The 22195-nt window shown below is 42.2% G+C and overlaps 1 protein-coding gene across 1 annotated transcript in view; it reads right to left on the minus strand.

Annotated features, from left to right (window-relative positions):
* Positions 1-22195, minus strand: part of LOC115795860 (FERM and PDZ domain-containing protein 4-like) — a 31701-nt gene continuing 9506 nt past the window's right edge. Inside the window, exons 4-16 of the mRNA XM_030751986.1 lie at positions 20912-21014; positions 19010-19055; positions 16286-16390; positions 15957-16064; positions 14347-14478; positions 13053-13172; positions 12395-12531; positions 10886-11012; positions 8303-8392; positions 8011-8193; positions 7733-7871; positions 6413-7411; positions 1-4392 (exon numbers count right to left, since the gene is read on the minus strand). Of these exons, the coding sequence (XP_030607846.1) occupies positions 1028-4392; positions 6413-7411; positions 7733-7871; positions 8011-8193; positions 8303-8392; positions 10886-11012; positions 12395-12531; positions 13053-13172; positions 14347-14478; positions 15957-16064; positions 16286-16390; positions 19010-19055; positions 20912-21014 (5654 nt within the window). The 3' untranslated portion in view covers positions 1-1027. The remainder of the gene's footprint in view (positions 4393-6412; positions 7412-7732; positions 7872-8010; positions 8194-8302; positions 8393-10885; positions 11013-12394; positions 12532-13052; positions 13173-14346; positions 14479-15956; positions 16065-16285; positions 16391-19009; positions 19056-20911; positions 21015-22195) is intronic.

The raw sequence follows: 22195 nt of genomic DNA on the forward strand, positions 1-22195 counted from the left end.
TAATAGGTTGGTGGGTTGCTAAAAAAAAACAGTGATTTCTTCTTTGTCAAGAGACACGCCTGCATCTTGATACATAGCGTGGTATAGTAAATCATTCAAGCATGGCATCTATTCCAAAAGTGATGATAATAAAACACACAAACTTTAAAATAATTGGATATAATCAACACAGTGTGATCAATCTGAAATATGTCTTAAAAGGTTGCTATGTAATTAATATTTTAATAGTAGTTCATATATGTATTATTTATATATTTGGTGTTGGGGAAGATGATAGTATAAACTGCTTAATTTTTTATTTTAAATAAGAAAATAATCTAAGTGGTAGAATACAAAGCAGGTGTGAATGTGGTGTAATTTTTTAGTGTAACCTGTATTGTGTAACGTGACTGGGTTGTAATGAGCTTGCCGTTAAACAGTCACTAATCGTGAGCATGTGACTATAACTGCACTGCTTCCTCACTGCACTGACACATTTCTACAGGTACATTTTTATAAATACAATTATAGTAAAACTGCACCTTATGAACTGACTGAACTGAAAGTGAAGTCACCCCAGTCCTGCACAGTATTATAGCAACTCAAACTGAATACTCGATGGCTTCTTGAAACTGCTACGGTAAATTATATATAGTTTTTATGTACATTATATACATTTTTAAATAAGTTACATAATGCACACGTCAAAAGGGTATAGTTTCTATTAGGTACATATCATATTACAAAGGTCTGTGACAGTATGGCTTTGTAAATATGCATTACAATATTGTCATCAGAACAAAAAAGAAAAAGCAAGTGCAGTCAGAGGGCTCTCTTTAAGCATTTTATTCATCTATTACAAGTGTTATGTAACTTTAATGTTTAGTCTAACTTCTGCCTTACACTTTTAAAATTTTGATATGGAGACAGCTCTAGGCCTTTATGAAAAATATATGACTCTTCCAGCTGACTCAAAGACAAACAAGATGCTTAAAGACATACTCCTACTGACAGCATAGGCCACACTATAAATCATAAGGAGTAGCCTCTACTTGCTAAGCAGCGTTTTAAGGGAGCGGGTGAGTGCGTTAGCAATGGCTGACATGGTACTGGAATGACGGACCAGGGCTTTCATGCTGTGCTCCCCTGGTGCTCCAACAGTGGCGGCCTCAGCTGCTTTGAGCAAACAGATATAGTTCATGACAACCTCGTCAACCTTCGCCACGACCTCTCTCTGTTGGTGTGAGGCTGAGGCTCCGAGTCCCCTAACCAGACACATGCAAGCTTCGCAGAGACAGCATAGCACCTGAAAGCTACAAGTCACAGCTAGCAGCATTTCGTCTGGACCGCTGTGGGCTTGCGCCATCCTCCGGCAAGCCCGGCCTAATTCTTTCGACTCAACGGAGAGGAGCTGTTTGTACTGCGATACATCCTGGTTAGGCATCTGGATACCGCGCTCACAGCGACCTATGCTGGATCTCACCAATGCAATTAGCTCACTGGCATCGCGGCGGGCGTCGGTGAAGCCAGAAGGGAAACCATACATGCGGTCCTTTAGGGCGTTGATTCGTGCCAGTCGGTCACTGAAGCTCATGTTGTTTAGGACCTCGCCATACAACTGCTCACCAGCAGCATCCAGTGCGGTGCCACAGGGGAATACGGCAGATGCAGCAGCACCATCGTCATCGAAATCCGGCCCGCTGCAGCTCCGTCTGGGCCTTTCCCATTCAATCTCATCCTCTTCACCTTCAGTCTTACGTTTAAAGAAACAGTAGCTAAAGGGTCCATTACATCTCCAGGGACTTGTGTCCAATTTTTGAGAGCCCTTCACGTGCTTTGTGTCTTTCTGTAATGGAAAAGCCACAGAAGCCCTTCTACTGTCTACCCTACTGCCTGTAGACCAGCATGTAGTGTGGGAAGATACAGAGCCTTGAGAGTAGCTCTTGGAGAGCCGCTTCCTAGTCGGTCTCCGCTGGACTTTGGTGTCACCTTGCGGGGGCACAGATAGTGATAGGGGCTGCTGGCTCCGGCTTCGGGTGGGCTTTTCGAACAGAGCTTCCACACTACCAGAACTTGCAGTCACATTGCTGGAGCTGCGTTTCAGCTCACGGCCCCGTTGTAGGCTACTGCTAAAGGGATCTGTGAGTGGTAGGGTCGGGGTAACAGCCTGAATGTGGTTCTGACTCTGCCGGGACTGCATGGAGTGGATGGAGTCCTGTGCGCATCCTGAGTTGCTGGAGCTAGTGTTGACTTGAACAGGCAGAGAAAAAGGAGGAGGTGGTGGTGGGGGAGGTGGTGGAGGAGGTGGAGATTGAGGATTGGGGGTTGGAGATGTAACGCAAGCTCTCGGGCCAGTTGATGCCTGCCTGACAAAAGCTGAAGGATGGTCTCCCCTTCCTAGTGAGATGGCGTTGAGGTCTGCTCTTTGACCACTGGGGGCAGTAGAGAAACAAAGGGAATCATTAGGGCGGGATTGACGAACTGCATGCTTTGACTTTGGGTCTGATTTGAACCACTCCTCTGTGTTGCCACTAGGTTGGCTTCTTGATCGAGGTGGGTGACGATTAGTGGTACCTCCCCCCTCACGGTTTATGCCTGTAATGAGTGCCCCATCACGGCTATTGCAGCCCTCTCTGTTATAGAGGGACAGAAAGTGCTCTGGGTCCATGCCACTCCTCTCTAGCTCAGTTTCAAGGCCAGAAAAGGAGCTCCTCCTCTCAGAAGTAGCTTTCCTGAAATCTAAAGTCTCATTCCTTCTCTGAACATGCATATCAGGACTTCTTTTGAGTTTGGCGGGAAGTGTCGCAGAATAGTATGACCGTGCATTTTTGTTTGCCACCTGCATGGTGGCTGCATTAGGGTTAACTAAATTTGGGCTGAGGAATGGGGATGATATGGAAGAAGGCATACATGGACAGCGGGCAATGGTGTTCCCCCTATTTTTAACCATTTCAACAAGCTGGGGGTTGCTAGTAATAAAACGCCTGGTGTCCTTTTTTACTCCTCCTCCCATGCCTGCGCTGTGCAGTTTTCCTCCCTGATGCATCTGGCTGACTGTTAGGTAGTTTATCAGTTGTCTGTAGGCCTCGCTGCCTTCCTTCTGGTTCAGCCCTTTCAAAGATGCCTGCTGTTTAGCATACTGATCATTCTGAAGTCTCTTATTTCCTGTGGTGTCTTTATGCTTAGATGGTGTGGCTGAGGAGGGTCGGCCCAGTTCTGACCCAGTGGGAGGTTGGTGAATATTGGGCAGCATTTTCCGAAGGAGGGCAGGGTCTGCGTGAGGGTGGAGGTCTTTTCCCTGAGTGCTCTGGCCAGGGGTGCCAAAAGGGGTTCCGGGTTTGTTATCTTCATAGTTTAACACCCTGAGTAATGAGGAGGAGGAACTAGAAAGTGGGTGCCTTTGCAAATGGCGGTGTTTTGATTCAACCGCGCCAGGGCCGAGGGGCGAATCAGTCGGGGTAGCACAAGCACTACTGTTCGTGCTGCCGCCAGCATCCAGTGATGAGCACAGAGAGCCCTGCAGTGAACTGTGGGCTTCCCCTTGCAGATTTGAAATCCTCTTTGCTAGATGGTATTCACATAACCGGGCTACACTCTGTTGTCTCGAAATGGGCTGGTGGTCACTCTGTATGTCTGATCCCTGATCTGATCCCCCTGATCTAGATTTCTTGGTTGGAGACAGCAATGATGCTACAACGAGATGTTCATCTTGCTCAACAGCTGCAGCTCCATTATTGGCATCACAGCCCCCTAAGTTGACAACATCTGAGTAGCGATCAGAGATAGCGGAAGAAGGACGGGCACTTCTATGATGATCACAAGGTAGGCTGTTGACTCCATGGGCCTCGGCTACAGAATTTTCTGCTAAAAAAGAATTCTGTCTTCTTTGGCTATCCTCTCGCTCGCAGAATGAAGTGCGCTGGTCCAAGTCAAGATGGCTGCAGCTGCCAGTGCTCTCCCCTCGATATCCTTCCCTTGTGCTGAATGTGTTATACTTCCCGCTGGAGTCTGCAGATTTTTTATGGTGCTTGCCTCCTGGTGTGGTGGAACTTGGGCGCTGAAGAGTGGCTGAGAGATTAGTCTGGGGCCTCATTTCCAAGCTGTCTGGACCTGATGACGTTGTGCCTAATTGGGGGCTCCGTCTTGGAGGAACTGCTGGAGGCTGAAGGTGTCGTGTTGGACTGCGAGGTTTCTTCTGTATGGTTCCTCCAGTACTGGGTGAGACAGGGAATTCAGTTTTTTCTTCAAGTAACGGTTGGTATCCTTCCCTGGTGGCCACCAGAAGACGCATGTGGCTCTCGCTGAGTCTGTGAGTAGCAGCTAGTTCAGAGATCTCGGTCATCTCTGAGGAGTTGGTCTCATTACCAGAGTCTGAGGATGACTCTGGGCTAAAGCCACGAGATATGTAAACACCTAGAAGGTAAGAGACACAAAGTTAAGATCAGTAGAACTAATTAGAACCCCCCATCCCCCCAAATACAAATGGATGGCTGGATGGATAATATATAATGTAAATACATAGGTAGTGGACAAAAAGTGAAGGAAAGCGGTTGAAAGAATTTGATGTTGTAAAATGCAAACTAAGTATACTAGATAGACACTTGATATAGATAGGTGAAGATAGGAATAGTAGGTTTGAAATTTTATCCAAAGGTATGGTTAACTGTTGAAATACCTAGCTAAAATGTTGGAAAGTGCTGGAAAAATGAATGCTCTAATAGTATGATAACCATTTTTGTATAATGATTATGCTTATATTATATGTATTAATGTTGATTATGTGAAAGAATGCCTACATGGGGGAATTTTCTATAAACTTATGACTTTTTGTACAGAATATGTTTCTTTCTAATAATAAGCAAAGACAGAAGTGTAAGACAGAAGTGTGAAGATTCATATGTCTGGTGACCTTCCTTTGACCTGTCTGAGTCTCATATCTGTATGGTAGTACAAAGAAGTTGACAGAAGTGAGAGGTTATACAGATGTCATGTATTTAATTATAGCTATAGTAAGGTATAAAATCAACTTTCCATTTAGCTTAGAGGCCCTTAAAGACCGCTGTAAGCGAAACATCGGAAGACGTCAGTGTCTCTGTTACTTCCTTTCTGTGTGCGCGCTCTTGTTTCCTGTTCTTGCGCTCAAGTGTATATAAAGAATGACTGAGGAGATAACCAACTGAACTTGTACTGATGTACATGCTCCTTTAATTTCCTTGCAAGCAAATTAAATATTCCCTTACTGGAGATTGATCATGTGGGTTCTGGTTTTTGATAAGTTTCTGAATTTATCCAACAGAAAGTACTTAAGTTTCTCACGTGACATCACGCTCACAGTGCTCAAGAGCTGTCTGCCATATTGGATGTGACACAACCACTGGCTGTGAGGGAAAAATGTATATTCCCTAAATCAGTTGCACAGAAGGGGGTGACCCAAAAAACATCCTAGTGATTTCTTTGGGTGCTAGCAGATTGCTAATGACTAGCTGAGCAGTAGTACAACTTGAAAAAGTGCAAAATAAATCAGAAATGGAGAAGGCCTCAGAGATACAGCCAGCATGTTTCATTAAGCACAAATTCAGGTTTGTGTCGTGCTTTTCATAGTTTCACCACCAGTTTGTAGACAAGTCCATCCCTTCCATTCAAACAAATAGCAGTATGCTAGCGACCAAAGCAATCACAACGAGGTTTTTGCCAACTGGCTGGGGAATACACAATTTTCCCCTAGTGACAGGTGGATGCTACTGATAGCTCTGTAGGCCTGTGTGCCTGGCTTCAGCAGCCACTCGCAGCTGGTCAAGGATACACTTTTTTCCCTCACAGCTGGTGGTTGTCAGATGGCTGGACCAGTCTCTAGAGACCTTTGTGACTGGAGTCTTACTCATTTGGTGGTACACTGTCACCATGACTGTCACACGCCCAAAATGGTAGGCAACGTCACGTGGTTAGTGGTCACTTGTCTGCAAAACCTCAATTAGCTAAAAGTGTGGCTAGCAGTTGTAATTGTGAGCTAAAAGTATGGATCAAGAGATTAAACTGTTGGCTACAAATAATGGTTACATTTCTGAAAGTATCACTAAACATAATCAACAACTGAATGTTAAATGGCGCTGGACCTAAAACTAGTGGATTAATTGTTGAGTTTGTTAGCCAGTAGTTATGGATAAACTATTGAGGCAGTTCACTAACCATTACTGTTAAATATGTGATTGCTAAGTTTAAATGGGAAGCTGAAAACAGTCCAGATCCAGTTTAAAAAGAGTTGAAATGAACACATTTGAACACGAGAAGTAGTGCTGGTTGAAGGGAGAATGTCAGATGAAGAAAGGTTGGTAACCCCCGTCTTAACCTGAGTAAAAGTGATGTAAAATCAGTGCTTTATGAAGACATAAATAGGGCTCAAACATGACTTTGCTTTCATTCGTATTAAACAGACCTGGATTGTTTCTGCTGGGTGGTGGTGGTGGGGGAGGCTTCTGCTCAGACACCGAGAGAGCTTCCAGGGCTTGCAGTGTATTCATGACTGCATTTTCCAATCCCCTCTCCCCTCCCCTGCTCCCTTCCGCCTCCCCATGTGTCGGAATGGCATCAATTAACGATACTGGAATATCTTCACTGTCATGCGTGCTTAGAGGCCTTCCCTCGAGCGCTATGTCCTCATCTGAACTGTCGCGAAAGCCCGGTGGCGGGGCTGCGATCGCGAGGTTGAGCGTCTGCAGCAGCGTGTCGTCTTCGTCGTCGTCAACGCCATCGTCACCCTCGGGAGGAGGCAGCGACGTCAGGTCGATAATGTCATCTGTAGAACCAGAGAGCGCGAGGAAGGTAGCTTTGCCAGCTGCTGTGGGTAACCCCTCTCCTTGGATACCACCTTGTCTCTCGTCACCCACTGGTGTCCCCCCGGTGGAATCTTCTTCACAAGAAGCATCGTCATCGTCCTCTGCATCATCTGTCATGTCACGATAAACCAGTTCCCTCAGCTCCTCACTACTTTCCTCGCTTATAATGTTACTGTAGACATGCTTCAGATCACTGAACTGAAATGGCACTCTGTCCTGTTGCTGAAAGTCTGTGTTGTTGTGCAAATAGGGTGGTCTGTGGTCGGGTACCTCCGGGCTCTCCAACAGTCTTTCATAGCCTAAGTTCTTAGGCTTATTTAGGGGTGGGTTCCCCTCAAAAATAAATGACACTTTGGCACTCCGAGGCGAGTCTTGAGTTTTGTGTCTGATAGCTGGAGGCAGAGGAGGGGGCAAGGGACTCCTTCGTGTCCCAAGGTCTCTATCAGGGTTTTGAGGTTCATGAAAGTAAGGAGAAATGCTGTTTTCCCTTTGCCCATTGCCTGAATACTCAGAGTCTCTGTTGAAGATCTCTCCCTGACCGGGCTCCTCATTGTCCCCAAAAGATGTGCTGTATGGCCACTCCAGGACACGGTCCTGACCTGCAGACAGCAGCAAAGACAAGATTTTATTTTGATTAATATTTAAAGCCTTATTTCACTTGACATCTCAGTGCTGTATTTCAAAATGTCTGAGGTTTTCCGCAGCACTGTAAAACAAATTTTCAAATGTGTCAGAGCGAGGACGGTCATCATATTCTCAACTTGTTTTCATAGTTTCATGTGGAGTATTTTGCCTTTTTGTTTGTTTTATATACACCATCTGCAACTCCAATGGAACAATTTTGGATGTTCACTAATTTGTCCTAAAGGGGTGATTCGCATACACACAGACATGGATAATCCTTTATAATAATAACTTACTAGGGTCATCCCCTCCTGTGCTATTGCAGTGGGCCATGCTGAAAATAGATCTTCTTGAGTCCACTAGGAGGCGATAGTAGCCTGCTGTTAGACAAGCGAGGTTCATTGCATCGCTCGACTCCATGATCAGTGTGATGGGCTGTGAACACAAAAAGGGAGGAAGCATGGAAGGGTAAGAGATATGAAAAGAGAAAGGCAAAACAACAGATGCTAAAATTAATGCAGTGCAATATTTTTTTTTAGGTTTAGTATTCCTTTTCAAAAACACCTGTGCTCACCCTGACATCCAGAACATGCAGCTCCAGTCGGACGTTGGTCTCGTCCTCTGTGAGGATCTCGATGCGGTTCACATGGCTAAAGTCAGCCAATAGGGCCACTAGGTTTGTGCGGGCATTGATGACATGACTGATGCCATAACGCGGGCCCACTAACAGCGTCACCTCGGTCTGTTTCTCGCCTTGCTGCAGATTTTAAAAATAAAAGCTGTGTTTTGTTCCCAAAGAAGTTAGAGAAAAGCTCAAATTTATTCTCAAACTTTTTCCAAGTCCCTTCTGGATCCAATGGGCTTACCAGCAGTATTGATTTGAACTCTCTCCCACCAAAGAGCCTGAGTTCACTGAGGTACCTCAGGTAATGCACCTTGGCCTGCAAAGCGGTCAGCTGTGCAGAGAGAAGAGAAGTACATTAGTAAGCATCCAAAAGGAAATCACTTTGACCGTGAGCAGACACATTTGTCTTCTAATGTCAGGATGTAAAGCACTCTCAAAACCATTCTGATCTGGACCACTGATTTTCCATTATATCCCATCATGTCATTTAAATCTGATAAAGGGTCCACAGAGCTGCTCCACTGCAGCACTCTTTGCACCCTGCTTTGTGGAGTTGTGCCTCTTCAGCAATTGAAGCTGAGTGAGAGTTTAAACTCAAAATACCCCAAATTACAGCTGCTTTCATTTTGCTCCGATGTTCATTCATTCATGAGCTGAGGTTTTATCCCTTTACGCTTAATTCCAAAGCACAGTCCAGTAATATTTTACCACGCAGTCAGTCTCACAACAAACTAATGGAACGTCTGACTTTGCTAGTTTAAAGCAGAAGTCTGTGAATGTAAATGATTAGACAGTGCATCAAGCTGCTGGGGCTTGCGTCAATATATGTATATAAACGTGGACAGGAGTTTAGGTGTGCTGAGACTGATCTACATTCATCACCTACTAAGTACTTTGCATTATGTTGATTAAATTGGACACAGAGTAATATCAGTATGCCCAGTGATGAGTGATGTTGCCATCATACAGGTTCACTGCCCGCTCCTGCTTTAGAGTGGCACTTTATCATTGTGATGTACAGAAGAGGGACAACTCAAAGAAGCACAGACGTTGTGCCTGAGAGCTTGTGAACTTATACTTAAGCTTGTGATGTGTTATGGAGTGGAAACTGGGGTAATTTCTGTGGGAAAAAATCATGGTGGTCATATTCTCTTGGTTGTCTCTATAAGTGAGCATCTTAGAGTAGCTTTTCCCACAGCTTTGTGTGGCCATTATGTCATGTTGTGTTAGTGCCACGTTTTTTTTGGATGGATGGATGGCACACTAATCTTCAAGGTATTACCTTACTTTGTGTTTTGGGGATGACAAGTGGACCTAAAAGATTCTAACAAAATGCTCCCATCGCATAAGCTACTGAATCCCCTCACTGAGGGGGCCAAAGGTTCAGGTTTTGCTTTGTCTGTCAGATGCACATGGTTCCATTTATTAGTTTAGAAAACTGAGAATGTGCCTCTGAATATGCATCATATTTCATAGCAAATAACAAAATTACTGCTCATAAGCTCAGGCACAATAGGAGACTTCTTGTTCTGTGGCATCATAAATTGGCATAAAATATGTGTATCCTGGAGGAGGAAAGTTGTGCATGCATAATATTCAACCAGAATGAATATGGTAAGCATTTATGGCTACTTGACTGTGCAGGTGGGATCAGCTCTAAGTACACTTTGATATACATGTTCATTAATACAAAAGAAAATGTCCATCAATGCAATTCTGTGATTTATCCATGTGTTTTTTAATTGAATAAATTGAGCTCTTTTGTGCACAGAAATTAACTATAATATGGCATAATTCAGCGTAGGTGTTGAGCTTTTCATAGTATGTGACAAGAAGAAAATATAGACTATAAGTAGCCCAATCCTTTGATTTTGCAGCCTCAATATTTCTGTCATCAGTGACAACATATATGACATTAAGTCAGACACAGCACGAAATAAGGAGCTGGGGTGGAGGTGGGTTGCAAAGTGACTTGCAGATGCATTAGCCTGCCTACAGCAACTACAGGCAGGCTAATGGCGCACACTACATGAGATTTGTCCACTCTACATGTAGAAGGGTATCGGATGAGCCATCACCTGATACGGATAGGTATTGAAATCAACTGATCTGCTGGGATTTTTGGTTGAACTTGAGTTTGTCATGTCCCTTAACTAATGCCATACTCAGCTTGTTGTTTCGAGTTTCGAGATTCTTGAGAGCTTGAGAAATAATATCTACTTCTCACATCCATCAAATATGGCATGTCCAGAGCTTATTCACGTAGCAAGACTCAGGAATGTCAGCCTATGGCCCATTTTACAACTCTACGGGATATTAAAATCTACAGCGAGAGCCCGCAAACAAGTGCTGATAGCTTACCATGAATACAATATATCCAACTCTGATTCACTAACCTAATTTGCATGACAACTGATCGTAAATCACCGGCTGCTGATTTGTGCTCATCAAAGTTAATATGGGTGTTGGAGAATGAGAAGACCGGCAGCTGCTTGCATCATTAAAACTGTTTTTAAAGAGCTAAAAAGTTCACCCCAAGTTAGATTAGCTGCCCCCGGCTGGAACATGTGTGCGTATGTAAATTAACATATCTTATTATGCATAAAGTTTGACAATCCATTGTTATCCACATTAGCATTCAAGGTCTAGCTTGACAAAAGGTCTTAGGTTGACAAGGGTGAGAACCTTTACAAGGTTGAGTATGGCAGCGATGCTATTTTAGGATATTGCGTCAGAAAACAGAGAGGCAAGTGTGTTTGTGTGCATGCTTGTGTGTCAAGAGGTTTATTAACAAGGGCAAGCAAAGACAAAGAGAGACGGTTACTTTTTTCCCTGGAGGCACGAGGTTCTGGTTGGTTTTGAGGATGTGTGTCAGAGCCTTCTTGATGTTTTTCTCCTTCATGCTGGACAGCACAGCGGGAGGCAGGAACAGCGACAAACCCCACTCCTTCCTGTTGAGGGAAGATTGATTTCAGCATAAAGTAGTCCTCAGGAAAAAAAAAAAAAAAGCACTTCCTCAGTGGTTAAAAACTTGCAGCCTAAAGCTACAAATTGGCAGATGTTTACTCTCAGACAAGCTGTCAGTAATAGAACAAAACAATGAATTGACTTCTGTGCTGAAAGCCAAATATTTACTGTGCTTCACTCAGTGGTGAAGGAGAATTTATATAGGGGCGGCCAGGTGGAGATCTTTACTTAGACTGGGGTGGCACAGGAGCTGATCTATCAATATTATATTACCATATAGAAGTACAATAACAACCTTTTTTGTAACCCTAAATTGATTAATAAAAAATCTGGACTGGCTGCCAAAGTTATGCTTCTTTTAAAGGGGACTGATTATATGCTCATTTACAACTGCATATTTTTGTTCTTGGACTCTACCAGGGGAGCTCTGGATGATTTACGATTCAAAATAATCTTTGTTTATCTCATATTGGGCCACTGTTGTTTTAGCTCCTCTCCCCTTTAAGGCCACCCTGCCTCTAAGCCAGCTTTCTCCTAATTGGCTGCCTCTTGTAAACAGAAGTTTTGAAATTGCAGGTGGGTGGGGTTTCCACAAGATGACCATATTAGTGATACCCAGACTCCCCGGCATCATACAGAGCCTGAAACAGAGCATAAGGGCAGTTAAAACCACCCGCATCTGACTTCAACCCAACTACAAACACAGCTCTGTCAGCACATGTTATTTCCACACACACTGACTGAAAAGAAAGCACGCTCAATGTAACTCCTATTCAGCGAGTATGAACATTGCCTGCTTTTACCATTGCTTGTGGCCACAGGGCTGTCCAGACTTTGTTATAATCATCTGTTTTCCTGTAAGTACGAGAACATCTAACACTAACAACAGTCTGTCAGCGTGAGCAATCCGTTCTAGGTAACCTTTCTTTCAGTTACATGATTTCTTTGTTTAACCAGAAAACTTGAATATGTAAAAGATGCATTCAACCAAGAAGGGAACAAGGTCAATGAATTCTACTATGTCTGCTTATGACAAACTTTTGCAAAACCATTAAAAACTTTTAGAAAAAAAAGTCTGTTATGCATTATTAATGCTGAGCTCCAGCCTGTACAAGAGTTTAACATTTACAGGCATGTTAGGAGTATCAAAAACATGCTCATACCCACACGTGCAGTTACATGCGTTTGTTTTTTTTTCTCCTCTGGTGATGCTGCTTAAGTTTGAATTTATTTTTACTTATCTATTTTCATTCATTCTACTTAATATTTATTTTTGTTTTTATCTAATAGATAGCCAAACTGAATGTCATTGTACTCTGTATGATGACAATAAAGATCATTCATTCATTCATTCATGCGAACTTACTGGATGTATTTGAGGGAGACCTTCTGACTCTGTCTGGTTGTCATGGTGAGGATATACATCTGCAATGCAGCCAATCGCAGCGCAGCATCATACTTCAGCTCAGGGCCAAACCGCTCTAAGACCACATCATTACAACTCTGCAGCAATGAAGAGAAGCGCAGCAGTTACGTAAGTATCCTAAAGTTTTCGGGGCTTGTGAAGCACATTTCATCCCTACAAAGAGCAATTCGAGCACCAGTGCATCCCCACTGAGCTGTAATAAGTTGTTCACAACCTCTATGGCTAGAGATCCCTTCAAAGGGATGAGCTCTAGCTTCCAGTCCCTGAAGAAGGACTCAGAAACACCGAATTGCTGAACTCTTGACAGAAAAATAACGATGATTAACTCCCCTTCTCTCGGGCTATTTCACTTCACTAATTATCAAAGGAATCCTCAGAAAGAAATTTATTATTTCAGAGGGAAGCAGTTCATACAACAGTTGATATAAAAACTTTATTTGCAAATGAGGATTTTTGTCTTGAAAGGATTAATTCTGTATGAATCTAAGCAGGTCTGTTAATCATCAAAAATCATTTCCAAGCCATCTGGTAGCAGACGGATTGAATTTAACAGTAAACAAGTGTCAGCTTAAGTGCTACTACTACTGCCATTCCTCACCTGAACATAGAGGTATTCAAACGCCACAGCGTCTCTCCGCAGCAGCTCCACCGGGTCCCTGGGAACAAAGCTGATTCTAAAGAAACACTTCATCTTGTCAGAGCCGGGCCTCTGAGTCACCTGGAAAAACAATAAGCTGTGTGTAAATATGCTTAAGTCAGTTAAACAGAGACTAAGCAGTTCTGATGATGCTCAAGTGGGATCAATATGAGTAATGAGAGTCATAGTATAAATATGCATATCAAAGGTAGTTTAATACACACATAAAGTGAAAACATGTTTTCTCAATAAGCATGTGGTGTAAATGAGCGATAGATGCAGCCACCGTGACTCACGTGGGGCAGTTATAGCTATCGCCACCATAAGGGGTGATTCTCACTGAGAAACTGAGGAAAGTGCATCATCATCATCAGATTATATAAACTAATTTAAGGGTTTGTATATAAAATCTGCAACATAACTGCTAATTAAGAGTGTCAGACCAGAGCAAAAGAAACTGGTAAAAAAAAACAAAAAAACAACAACAACTAAATCTTAAAATAGTTTTATAAAATGGATTTATGACCAGTGGTCAACATTAAAGAAGAAGCTTTAGAAAAAAAAAAAAAAAAATATATATATATATATATATATATATATATATCATAGCCATATTAGTTTTATTCAGATCACTTTACAACCTAAAGACATGACTGTGCAATTCAGCAGGAATAACCTAGAAAAAAACATCACTTGCTTGCTGTGGTTGTTCAATCCCTTATTCAAGACTAACCCACAAGACCAGCATCATCTTTTAAATATTAATCATATTTGTTAAATTATTCAATATCCAAGTGTAGACAGGGCAAGAGCTTTTTTTTAATATACTTCAAGGGTTACTAGCTTTCTCCAACACACCTGTCATCAGTACTGACTCAGGTGTATTACAGTATAGAAGACTGTTTTCAGAACAATGACTCTTAAAGAGTCTTCTGCCATTGTGTGCACCACGTGCAGGCCTCTTCACATCTGAACTGTGTGGCATGAATATTAAAAATGTCCTCCTGTGATGAACCTCATTAGAATGTACTGGGCACTGTGGATGAGTGAGTGTGTGTGTGTGTGTGAGAGCGTGTGTGTGTGTGTGTGTGTAGGTGTAATGTGAGCTGTCGCCCCTGCTGTGCAAGTGCTGATAAATGACATCGGGGTCTAAATGCTGCTCGAATACTGAGCGGGAATGTGTGTGCGCAAGTTGTTGTGTGTAAGAGACAGAGAAGGAGAAGAAGACAGCGAAAGAACGGGCAACATCTCCAACCTGAGTAAGCATCTCCTGTTCGTGCAGGAGGAGCAGTTTGCTTCCAGAGCCTTCGGTCCTCTGCTCCAACACGAGGGAGAAGTGCTCGATGCATTTGATTGACAGCTTCTCTTGCAGGGTCAGGATAACTTCCTGGAAGAATAACAGAAAAACTCACAAAAATGTTTTTTTTTAACTGTTGCCAACAACCTTTCCCAAGCTAGCCTTAAAATAGACAAAGACTTATGCTTCAGTTTCATTATGTACATTTAAAAAGGGAACTATTATGCTCATTTACCGCTCAGTATTTTAATTCTAGGGGTCGACTACAGTAGCTTTGTATGCTTCACTGATTCATTGCTCAGTTCATCCGTGTCTGAAATACGTCTTTTTTTTTTTGTCACCCCCTTTAAAACAACTTTCTTCTGATTCGCTGCCTGTTTGTGAGGGGCAGCCAATCAGAAGATGTGAACTACAGGTAGGTGAGGCTTCTGCTCACAGAATGCCATGGAAGTTTTTGATTTACTATCATTACATGGTCTCACCTTGGGGTGAATTTACAGAGGCTTGTTGATGATCAGTTAATCAACTGCATTTGGTTAGGAGCACCTGGCCTAAACTCCTATGGAAGCAGGAAGGGTGCACTTAATTTTTCACAGGACTGCAAAGAGTTCTGTGAAAACTTTTTTAACATGACTGTAGTTTCTTTTCCAGCAATAGTTTAGTCTACACTGGATTAGAATATAAGCGTATAAACGTATTTAACTAGGTCAGAACTACAAAGTTCCCTGTGAGGGTTATTTTGGCATTATATGCCTGAACTTTATGCAGAATTACTATTTTTCCCCTGTGTTTGTAATACAAAATCAACTACAGAAGCAATAAGGTTGTGTGGAGTGCAGGATAACGTATCATTGTGGTAACTTTGTATAAAAAGGTCAAAACATGTTTTACTAAGTACGGTGTCTTGCTCCCAGCAGGCCTGTCACTCATCTGATTGCTGCTTGTTTTTGGAGCTTCGGTAGGAACACCTTTGTATGAGGTGTACCTCAGGAGCAATAGTACAAACAGTAGCAGTGTGCAGAGATCAAATATATGAGCTCAGGTTAAAAAAAATGAATGCAGCAGCTGTGACCGAGTTCATCGAAGAATCATCCACTGTGACAAGGATCATCCAAGCACCATCCTGATCCTGAAGATCTGACCCCAACTCGATCATTTGGCATCATCATGCCAATTTTATGTTACTGGTCATTATTGGAGAGTGGTGAGTCAAAAAAAAGAAAAAAATATATATATATATATATTGTAAAGGTTAGGATGACATCTTTTGCTGTGAGGCTGAGAAAAAAAGAAAGTCATTATGCCAACTTGCTTTCTGAATGCACTCTGGGAGCCTCTGAGGATCACAGCTGAATAAGAATTAACCAGTCAAAAAATCAGAATATGCTCTTTGTCACCTTGACTGAATAAATAAAGAGCTCAAACAAATGGAAGTGAATTTCATGGTCTGCGTGCATGTATTAGGCTCACTAATTTGGACTCTTGATAATTTCTCCCTCCTGTAATTACAGATGCAGCAGAAACTGCTTATATCATGAAGGAACTTGGGGGAGGGGGCATTCACATACCTTGATAGAGGTACTGCTGTCAAAGCGAAACGACTTGGTCTGCCCGTTCTCCAGGTAGACCTTGAGGACATTTGGCATGAACAGGAGAGAGTTGTCCTTCATCGGGTTCTGCAAAGGAGCGACAGGATTAGGCTTTTCATTCCGTGCACGTGCAGTCGGTTCGATACGTGGAAGGAATTCATAAAAGTGCCATGTCATAACTCATTTATGAGACTGGCTTACATTCACTGAAACCTCTGGCTGAAGTGGAAACCAGCTGGCATTGCCTATATAGGTCATACAAGCTTGTGTGTATTTGTGAGCGTGTGTGTTTGTGTGATAGAACTGACTGGAACCTGGCCGTTTATAATGACCTCCTCAGCAAAGCGCACTTTGACCGGATTGGACTTGAGCATGGCTTTTTTGGCTGCACTGATGAACGCCGATTTAGGGGACTAGGAGGCAAGCGTCCAAAGAGCGACAGAGAGGGAGAAAGGAAGAGGAGAGAGGAAGGGAAGAAAGAGAGAAACAGATGGAGAGAAAGAGATAAACAGGAGAATAAACACGTGCAAATGAAGAGAAAAAAAAAACAGGTTTCAGTCACAGTTTGTGCTGCATACGATCTATGTTTAAAATATATATCAAAAACAGCGACTGTGATAACAGACTCTTCACACTTTATTTAGCAGCAACCCAAGAGAAAATTCACAAGTGGTAGGAAGGGATGAATACATATAGTTGGAGAAATACGGGATCATCATTTCCTCTCCTTTAAATGATAAGGGTAGCATTGTGCTACATTATTCTCGACTGTGACAAACGCCATGAAAAGACCAAAATCATAACTCAGCACACCTTCCCTTCTACTGCATTCCACCTAAAGCACATTTTGTCTAACAGAAGAAAAAAAAAAGAGCTCACAAATATATACTTTTATAAAAAAAGGCTCAATAATCCATTCAAAAATCCAGGCACTGTTCATTTTCTTTTTAAAGGGAAAGAAATGGTGCAGTTGTTGGAAGCTATTTTCAGGGGTGGACTGATACACAGCATAAGAACATGGACCGTGGGAGTGACTCAACAGAAACAGTATTAACAGAGACTTTAATCTTAACCTTGGAAACTGCAGTGAACTAACAGCTGATTGTGCTGTTGCTCAAATGCACTTATTTCCACAGAGTGATTACAGGACTTCTCTATGCTGGCTAAAAGCTGAACCTCATAACGTCATATTCTGATGAAGCTCAGGTGAGACACTGGAAACCTCTTGTGCTAAAGGCAGGGTTCAACTGGCCTGAGATCAGTAAAAAAAAATAGTACATCAGGCTAGTTGACTTGCCACGCCTGTTTGGGTCGGTGACGCTGTTTCCACTAATTGCAGTCACGAATTCAGCTTTAAAGCCAAAGTCCTTCTTGAAAAATGGTCTCTAGAAGTCTAGAAGCAGGTGTACAGTGCAAAAATCTTAAGCCACCCCTCATTTCTTTACATTTTGCTTCCAAAGAGCCAGGCTCTCTTATCATTTTTAAAAGTGGCCTTGAGCAAATGTTCTCCAGGCTTTCTGAAGGTCTGAAGTTTTTCTTTGGACATTGGCTGATTTTACACTCATTTTCAGTCCAGTCCTTGTACATCACCATTTTCAGAGGCCACTTTTTAAGCCACTTAAAGCTGACTCAAGGGATGAACCAGTGTTGTGTCTACACATAACAGACAACTTAATATAATTTATTCCCTTTCTTTAGCCGAATATGTGCAAAATGCCAAAGATAACACAGCCTGACAGGCATAATATAATATGTTTGCATCAAAAAGGTGATTCCCAAAGAGCTATTAGCCAAAAACTTGGCATATCTTGGCATGGGGTCCTTAAAGAGTGCTAAAGAATAAAGGTGGTCATACCAAATAGTGACTTTCAAGTTCGTTAGAATTGTACAAACTCTGTTTTTACTTTATATACTGTATCTGCATTCATGTTTTCACGTTTCAATAAATTGCTGCATCCATTTTCCTAGGAAAATATAAAGGCATGAATGTGGCTCAAGACTTCTGCACAGTATCATAAGTACTCTGCATTCACTCCTATTTATTGAAGACTATCTTCTGAGAGCCCTCTTCTACATTCTTGGCTGAACTGTAGCCAATTTGGGTACAATTGCATGAATGAGAAATGGAACAGCTAATTTAGCTCAGCGCATACACAGTGGGCAGCAGAGACACGGCACTGTGGGTAAAGAGCCTTTTCTCCTGGTGCCATCCAACGCAGCATTGTTTTGCGTAGCAACAGCACAACGTCCCTGTACTATCTGATGCTCCTGGTTTGCCAGGGATTTTCAAATTCACAAGACTTGTGTAGACTTAGGGGTAAACTTAGCAGCAGCATGCAGGGCTGAGTGTAAAGGGGTGGTGGTGGTGGTGTTGGGGGGGGGGGGGGGGGGGGGGGGGGGGGGGGGGGGGGGGGTAACAACATTTACTACATTTATGAAAAGCTCAAATTACTAATTGTTTTGCTGATTTAGATCATTAGCATAAATTATAGATTTGGGTTCTTTATTTTCTAGTAGGGCAGCATTGGAATTGCTCATAATCATAAGGGGTGATTATGATAATGTAATATGATTACAAAGGATCTGGAGCTGGTTTCACTGTGCTGCCTTTTTGGAATCACAGTGAAGCTCTAATACACAAAACAAGCAATATCAGGCTTTGGTTACTAGAGCAATTTCCTGTTGTTTTTGGTCTTTTTATGCAATTTGTTAAAGTAATAAACGTACTGAATATCAGTAGCCTTACTGTTTAAATACAGGCGAGTTTAACAGTGCTTCAGAAGGGTGACCCGGGTGGTTTTAAATGGTTGAACATCTTATAATTGCATGAAAACATCAATTTGACAGAAAAAAAAAAGCAAATATATTAAAAAAAAAAAACTCCACACTTTTTAAATATGAATGGATGGAAAAAGCAGTTTGTGTATGTGGCTCTAAAATGAAAAAACAAAGAAACAACTTTTTCTCGATTTGAATTATCATACCAACCCTTTTGACAAACGTATCAGGCATGTGTTAGAAGGTCTACTCACAGGATAAGGTTGGACAACAGTCAACATGATGGATTCTTTGCAGCTCCTGGAACAAGAAGACGGCAAAGCCACAAAGTCCAAAAAAAAAAAGAGCAATGATTACAGTGAACAACAACGACAAATAAACAACACTTGATTAGCTTTGGTGAAATGGATTTGAATGCCTCTGGCAAGAAGTGCTTATGACAGAAGCTTAAACCAGAAGCATGAAGACAATTATTATTTTCCCCATTTAATTACCCCCCCCCCCCCCCCCCCCCCCCCCCCCCCCCCCCCCCCCCCCCCCCAAACAAACAAAAACCTGGCTGTATTTCCTATGAAGGGAAACATGATATATTTTATCGTACACTGCCTGCATTGATAGAGCAAAAATATTCTCATTTTTCTTCTGATTGATTCAGATTATTATGTTTGGGTGACAAGCAGAACTGAGTTAACCAACTATTGAGCCGAGGAGCGGAAAGTATCACTAATACTTAGAAAAAACTTTGTAATTTTAAAAGCAAATTAATGATAATGACTTTAATTGCATCAAAGTTGTTGTGTTTTTTTAATTAACGTTTTGTTTTTCTGTTTTTTTTTTGTTTTTTTTAATCCTGTCATTTAAACGATCTTCACTGCTTTAACTGGAGCTTATTTATGTTATTGCTTAAATGACCTTTTGGCAACTTATTAAGTACAACTCACTGGGTTGGAGCCCTTTTGCCTTCAGAGCTGCCTTAACTTATTGAGTCATAGATCGAACAAGGTGCTAGAAACATTCCTCTGGGATTTTGGTCCACATTATCATCATACTGCAGATTTGTTGGCTGCACATCCACACTGCCAATCCCATTACCCCCAAATCCCACAGGTGCTCTATTGGATTTGAATCTGGTGACTCAATGTCATGTTCCAGAAACCAGTTTGAGATGATCTGAGCTTTATGACATTGTGCGTTATCCTGCTGGAAGCAGCCATCAGAAGATGGGTACACTGTGGCCATAAAGGGATGGACCTGGTTAGCAGCAATACTCAGTTAGGCTGTGATGTTTAAACGATGCTCAGTTAGTACTGAGCGATCCCACCATCAGCCTGAACCACTGATACAAGGCAGGATGGATCCATGCTTTCATGCTGTTTATGCCAAATTCTGACCCCACCATCTGAATGTCGCAGAAATCGAGATTCATTGTTCAGCTTTGGTGAGCCTGTGGGAACTGTAGCCTTAGTTTCCTGTTCTTAGCTTACACTGGGTGGAGCCCGGTGTGGTCTTCTGTTGCTGTAGCCCATCTGCTTCAAGGTTCAACATGCTGTACGTTTAAGAGATGCTCTTCTGCACACCTTGGTTGTGACAAGGGGTTATTTGAGTTACTGTTGCCTTCCTGTCAGTTTAAAGCAGGCTTTCGCCCAGAGTACTGCTGCTCACTGGGTATTTTCTCTTTTTCGGACCATTTCTGTACAAAGACTATATACTGTTACAGTGGTGGATGCTCGTATAAATTATTCAGAAACATGGCCATGATTTTTCAAAAGAATTAGGTCAGCATTTATACAAGTCATCCCAGTCTGCTCTAAGAACTGGTTTCAGACTGTATTTTCCATGTGTGTGTGTGTGTGATGTCAACGAGAGGGAATATGCCTAATATAGTCAGCCCCACCCACTTACTGTTCAGACTGGTTGTTTACATGGGACAGCCAATCAGAATAAATTTGCAGTAAATGGAGGGGGAAGGGAGCCAAGCATGTGTCAGAAAGTGGATAAAGTGAGGCGCTGCACCAAGACAGAGAGAAACTTCTTCCTAAATGTTATTTTTCAGCAATCGGCAGTGAAGGGTGACATCGGGGTTTTTATCATCTCTTTAAAATTCGCCACCGTATAAATTTCAACTCTGATACACTTCACTGGGATTTTGTATCTACCTCACGAGATCGATGACTCGTTCTCTAGGAGCTGAACTGACGGGCTCATCGTTGATCATGATGATCTCATCGCCTGGCAGCAGCTTCCCCTCTGATGGGCCACCTGCAGACATACATACACATGCAAACAAGCCACAGCTGATCAAAGCAGTGGGTAGGCAGGTTTAGTCTTGCCAGCCAATGATTATGCGCAAATAAATCAAGAGCAATTGCGACTAAATTGACACTGCAGACGCGCAGCTAATTTGTAAATACTTTGTTGTTTGTGCTCGTCTAGACGCGTGTAATAGGTGCGAGCATTAATCTACTCTCTGCAAGCACATATATTCCCTTCCTTGGCCAACCGTTTAAAATAGAATATTCATCAGTTCAGTTGTCTGCTTGGGATTCAGCACTGATCGATTATTGGGATGCCTAATCACTGTCTGTGTCCGTGAGGCCAATGGAGCTGACAGTTAATAGGAGTTTGTAAACTGCTGTTTGGCAGGAATTTGACAATCTGCCAGTCAAACCAGAGTTTTTGCAGAAACGACTCCCAAACATGAATTTGTGTTCATGCTTTTTCCTGCTTGCAGCCACTTACTTGTGCAAACGCAGGCAGACAGAGTGCATGGTTTTCCTTCAGCAGCAACTGTGTGATGTGCTGATTAGGACAAATCAGATGGTTTGTTTTATTAGTTATATATATTATTGGTTTTCTGTGTTTTCTTATCACATCTTAGCAGAGGCAAAGTACTGACTGTGGACTATTCTTCTGGCTCTCAGTCATTGCACCTCTGACTTTGCACTGGGAACTAATCTTTTGTTGCTCTCCATGCTTCAGTGTGATTTTATATTTTTATTCCTATTTATTATAATATATATATATATATATATATATATATATATATATATATACTCACCACTCCTAGTCCAATCATTGATTGAGCTATTCTCAGATACTCTTCCACAGTATACAAGATTTTGTTAAACTTAATTGTGCACAAAACCTCTGGTCTGTCTGGCTACGCCTAAAGAAAAAAACACAGTGACCTAAATTATGGCTGACAGTGCAGAGTAGCACACAGGATATGAACATATTTTAATGCGATTGACAGCAAAGCAGTTGTCCCACAGGCATGCTGGGGTAGAAAGTCAAAACAGTTGGACAGAGTCCAAACTCCCACAAAGAATGAAGTTATACTTGTAAGGTACATATAAATGTGTATCAATGACTATCTTACTAGGGTTAAGGCAAATGTATAATTAGTTTGCATCTAATTAAATTAAATGTAACTTCTTCTT

Source organism: Archocentrus centrarchus, chromosome 2, assembly GCF_007364275.1.
Source record: "Archocentrus centrarchus isolate MPI-CPG fArcCen1 chromosome 2, fArcCen1, whole genome shotgun sequence".
In the NCBI taxonomy this organism is placed as follows: domain Eukaryota; kingdom Metazoa; phylum Chordata; class Actinopteri; order Cichliformes; family Cichlidae; genus Archocentrus; species Archocentrus centrarchus.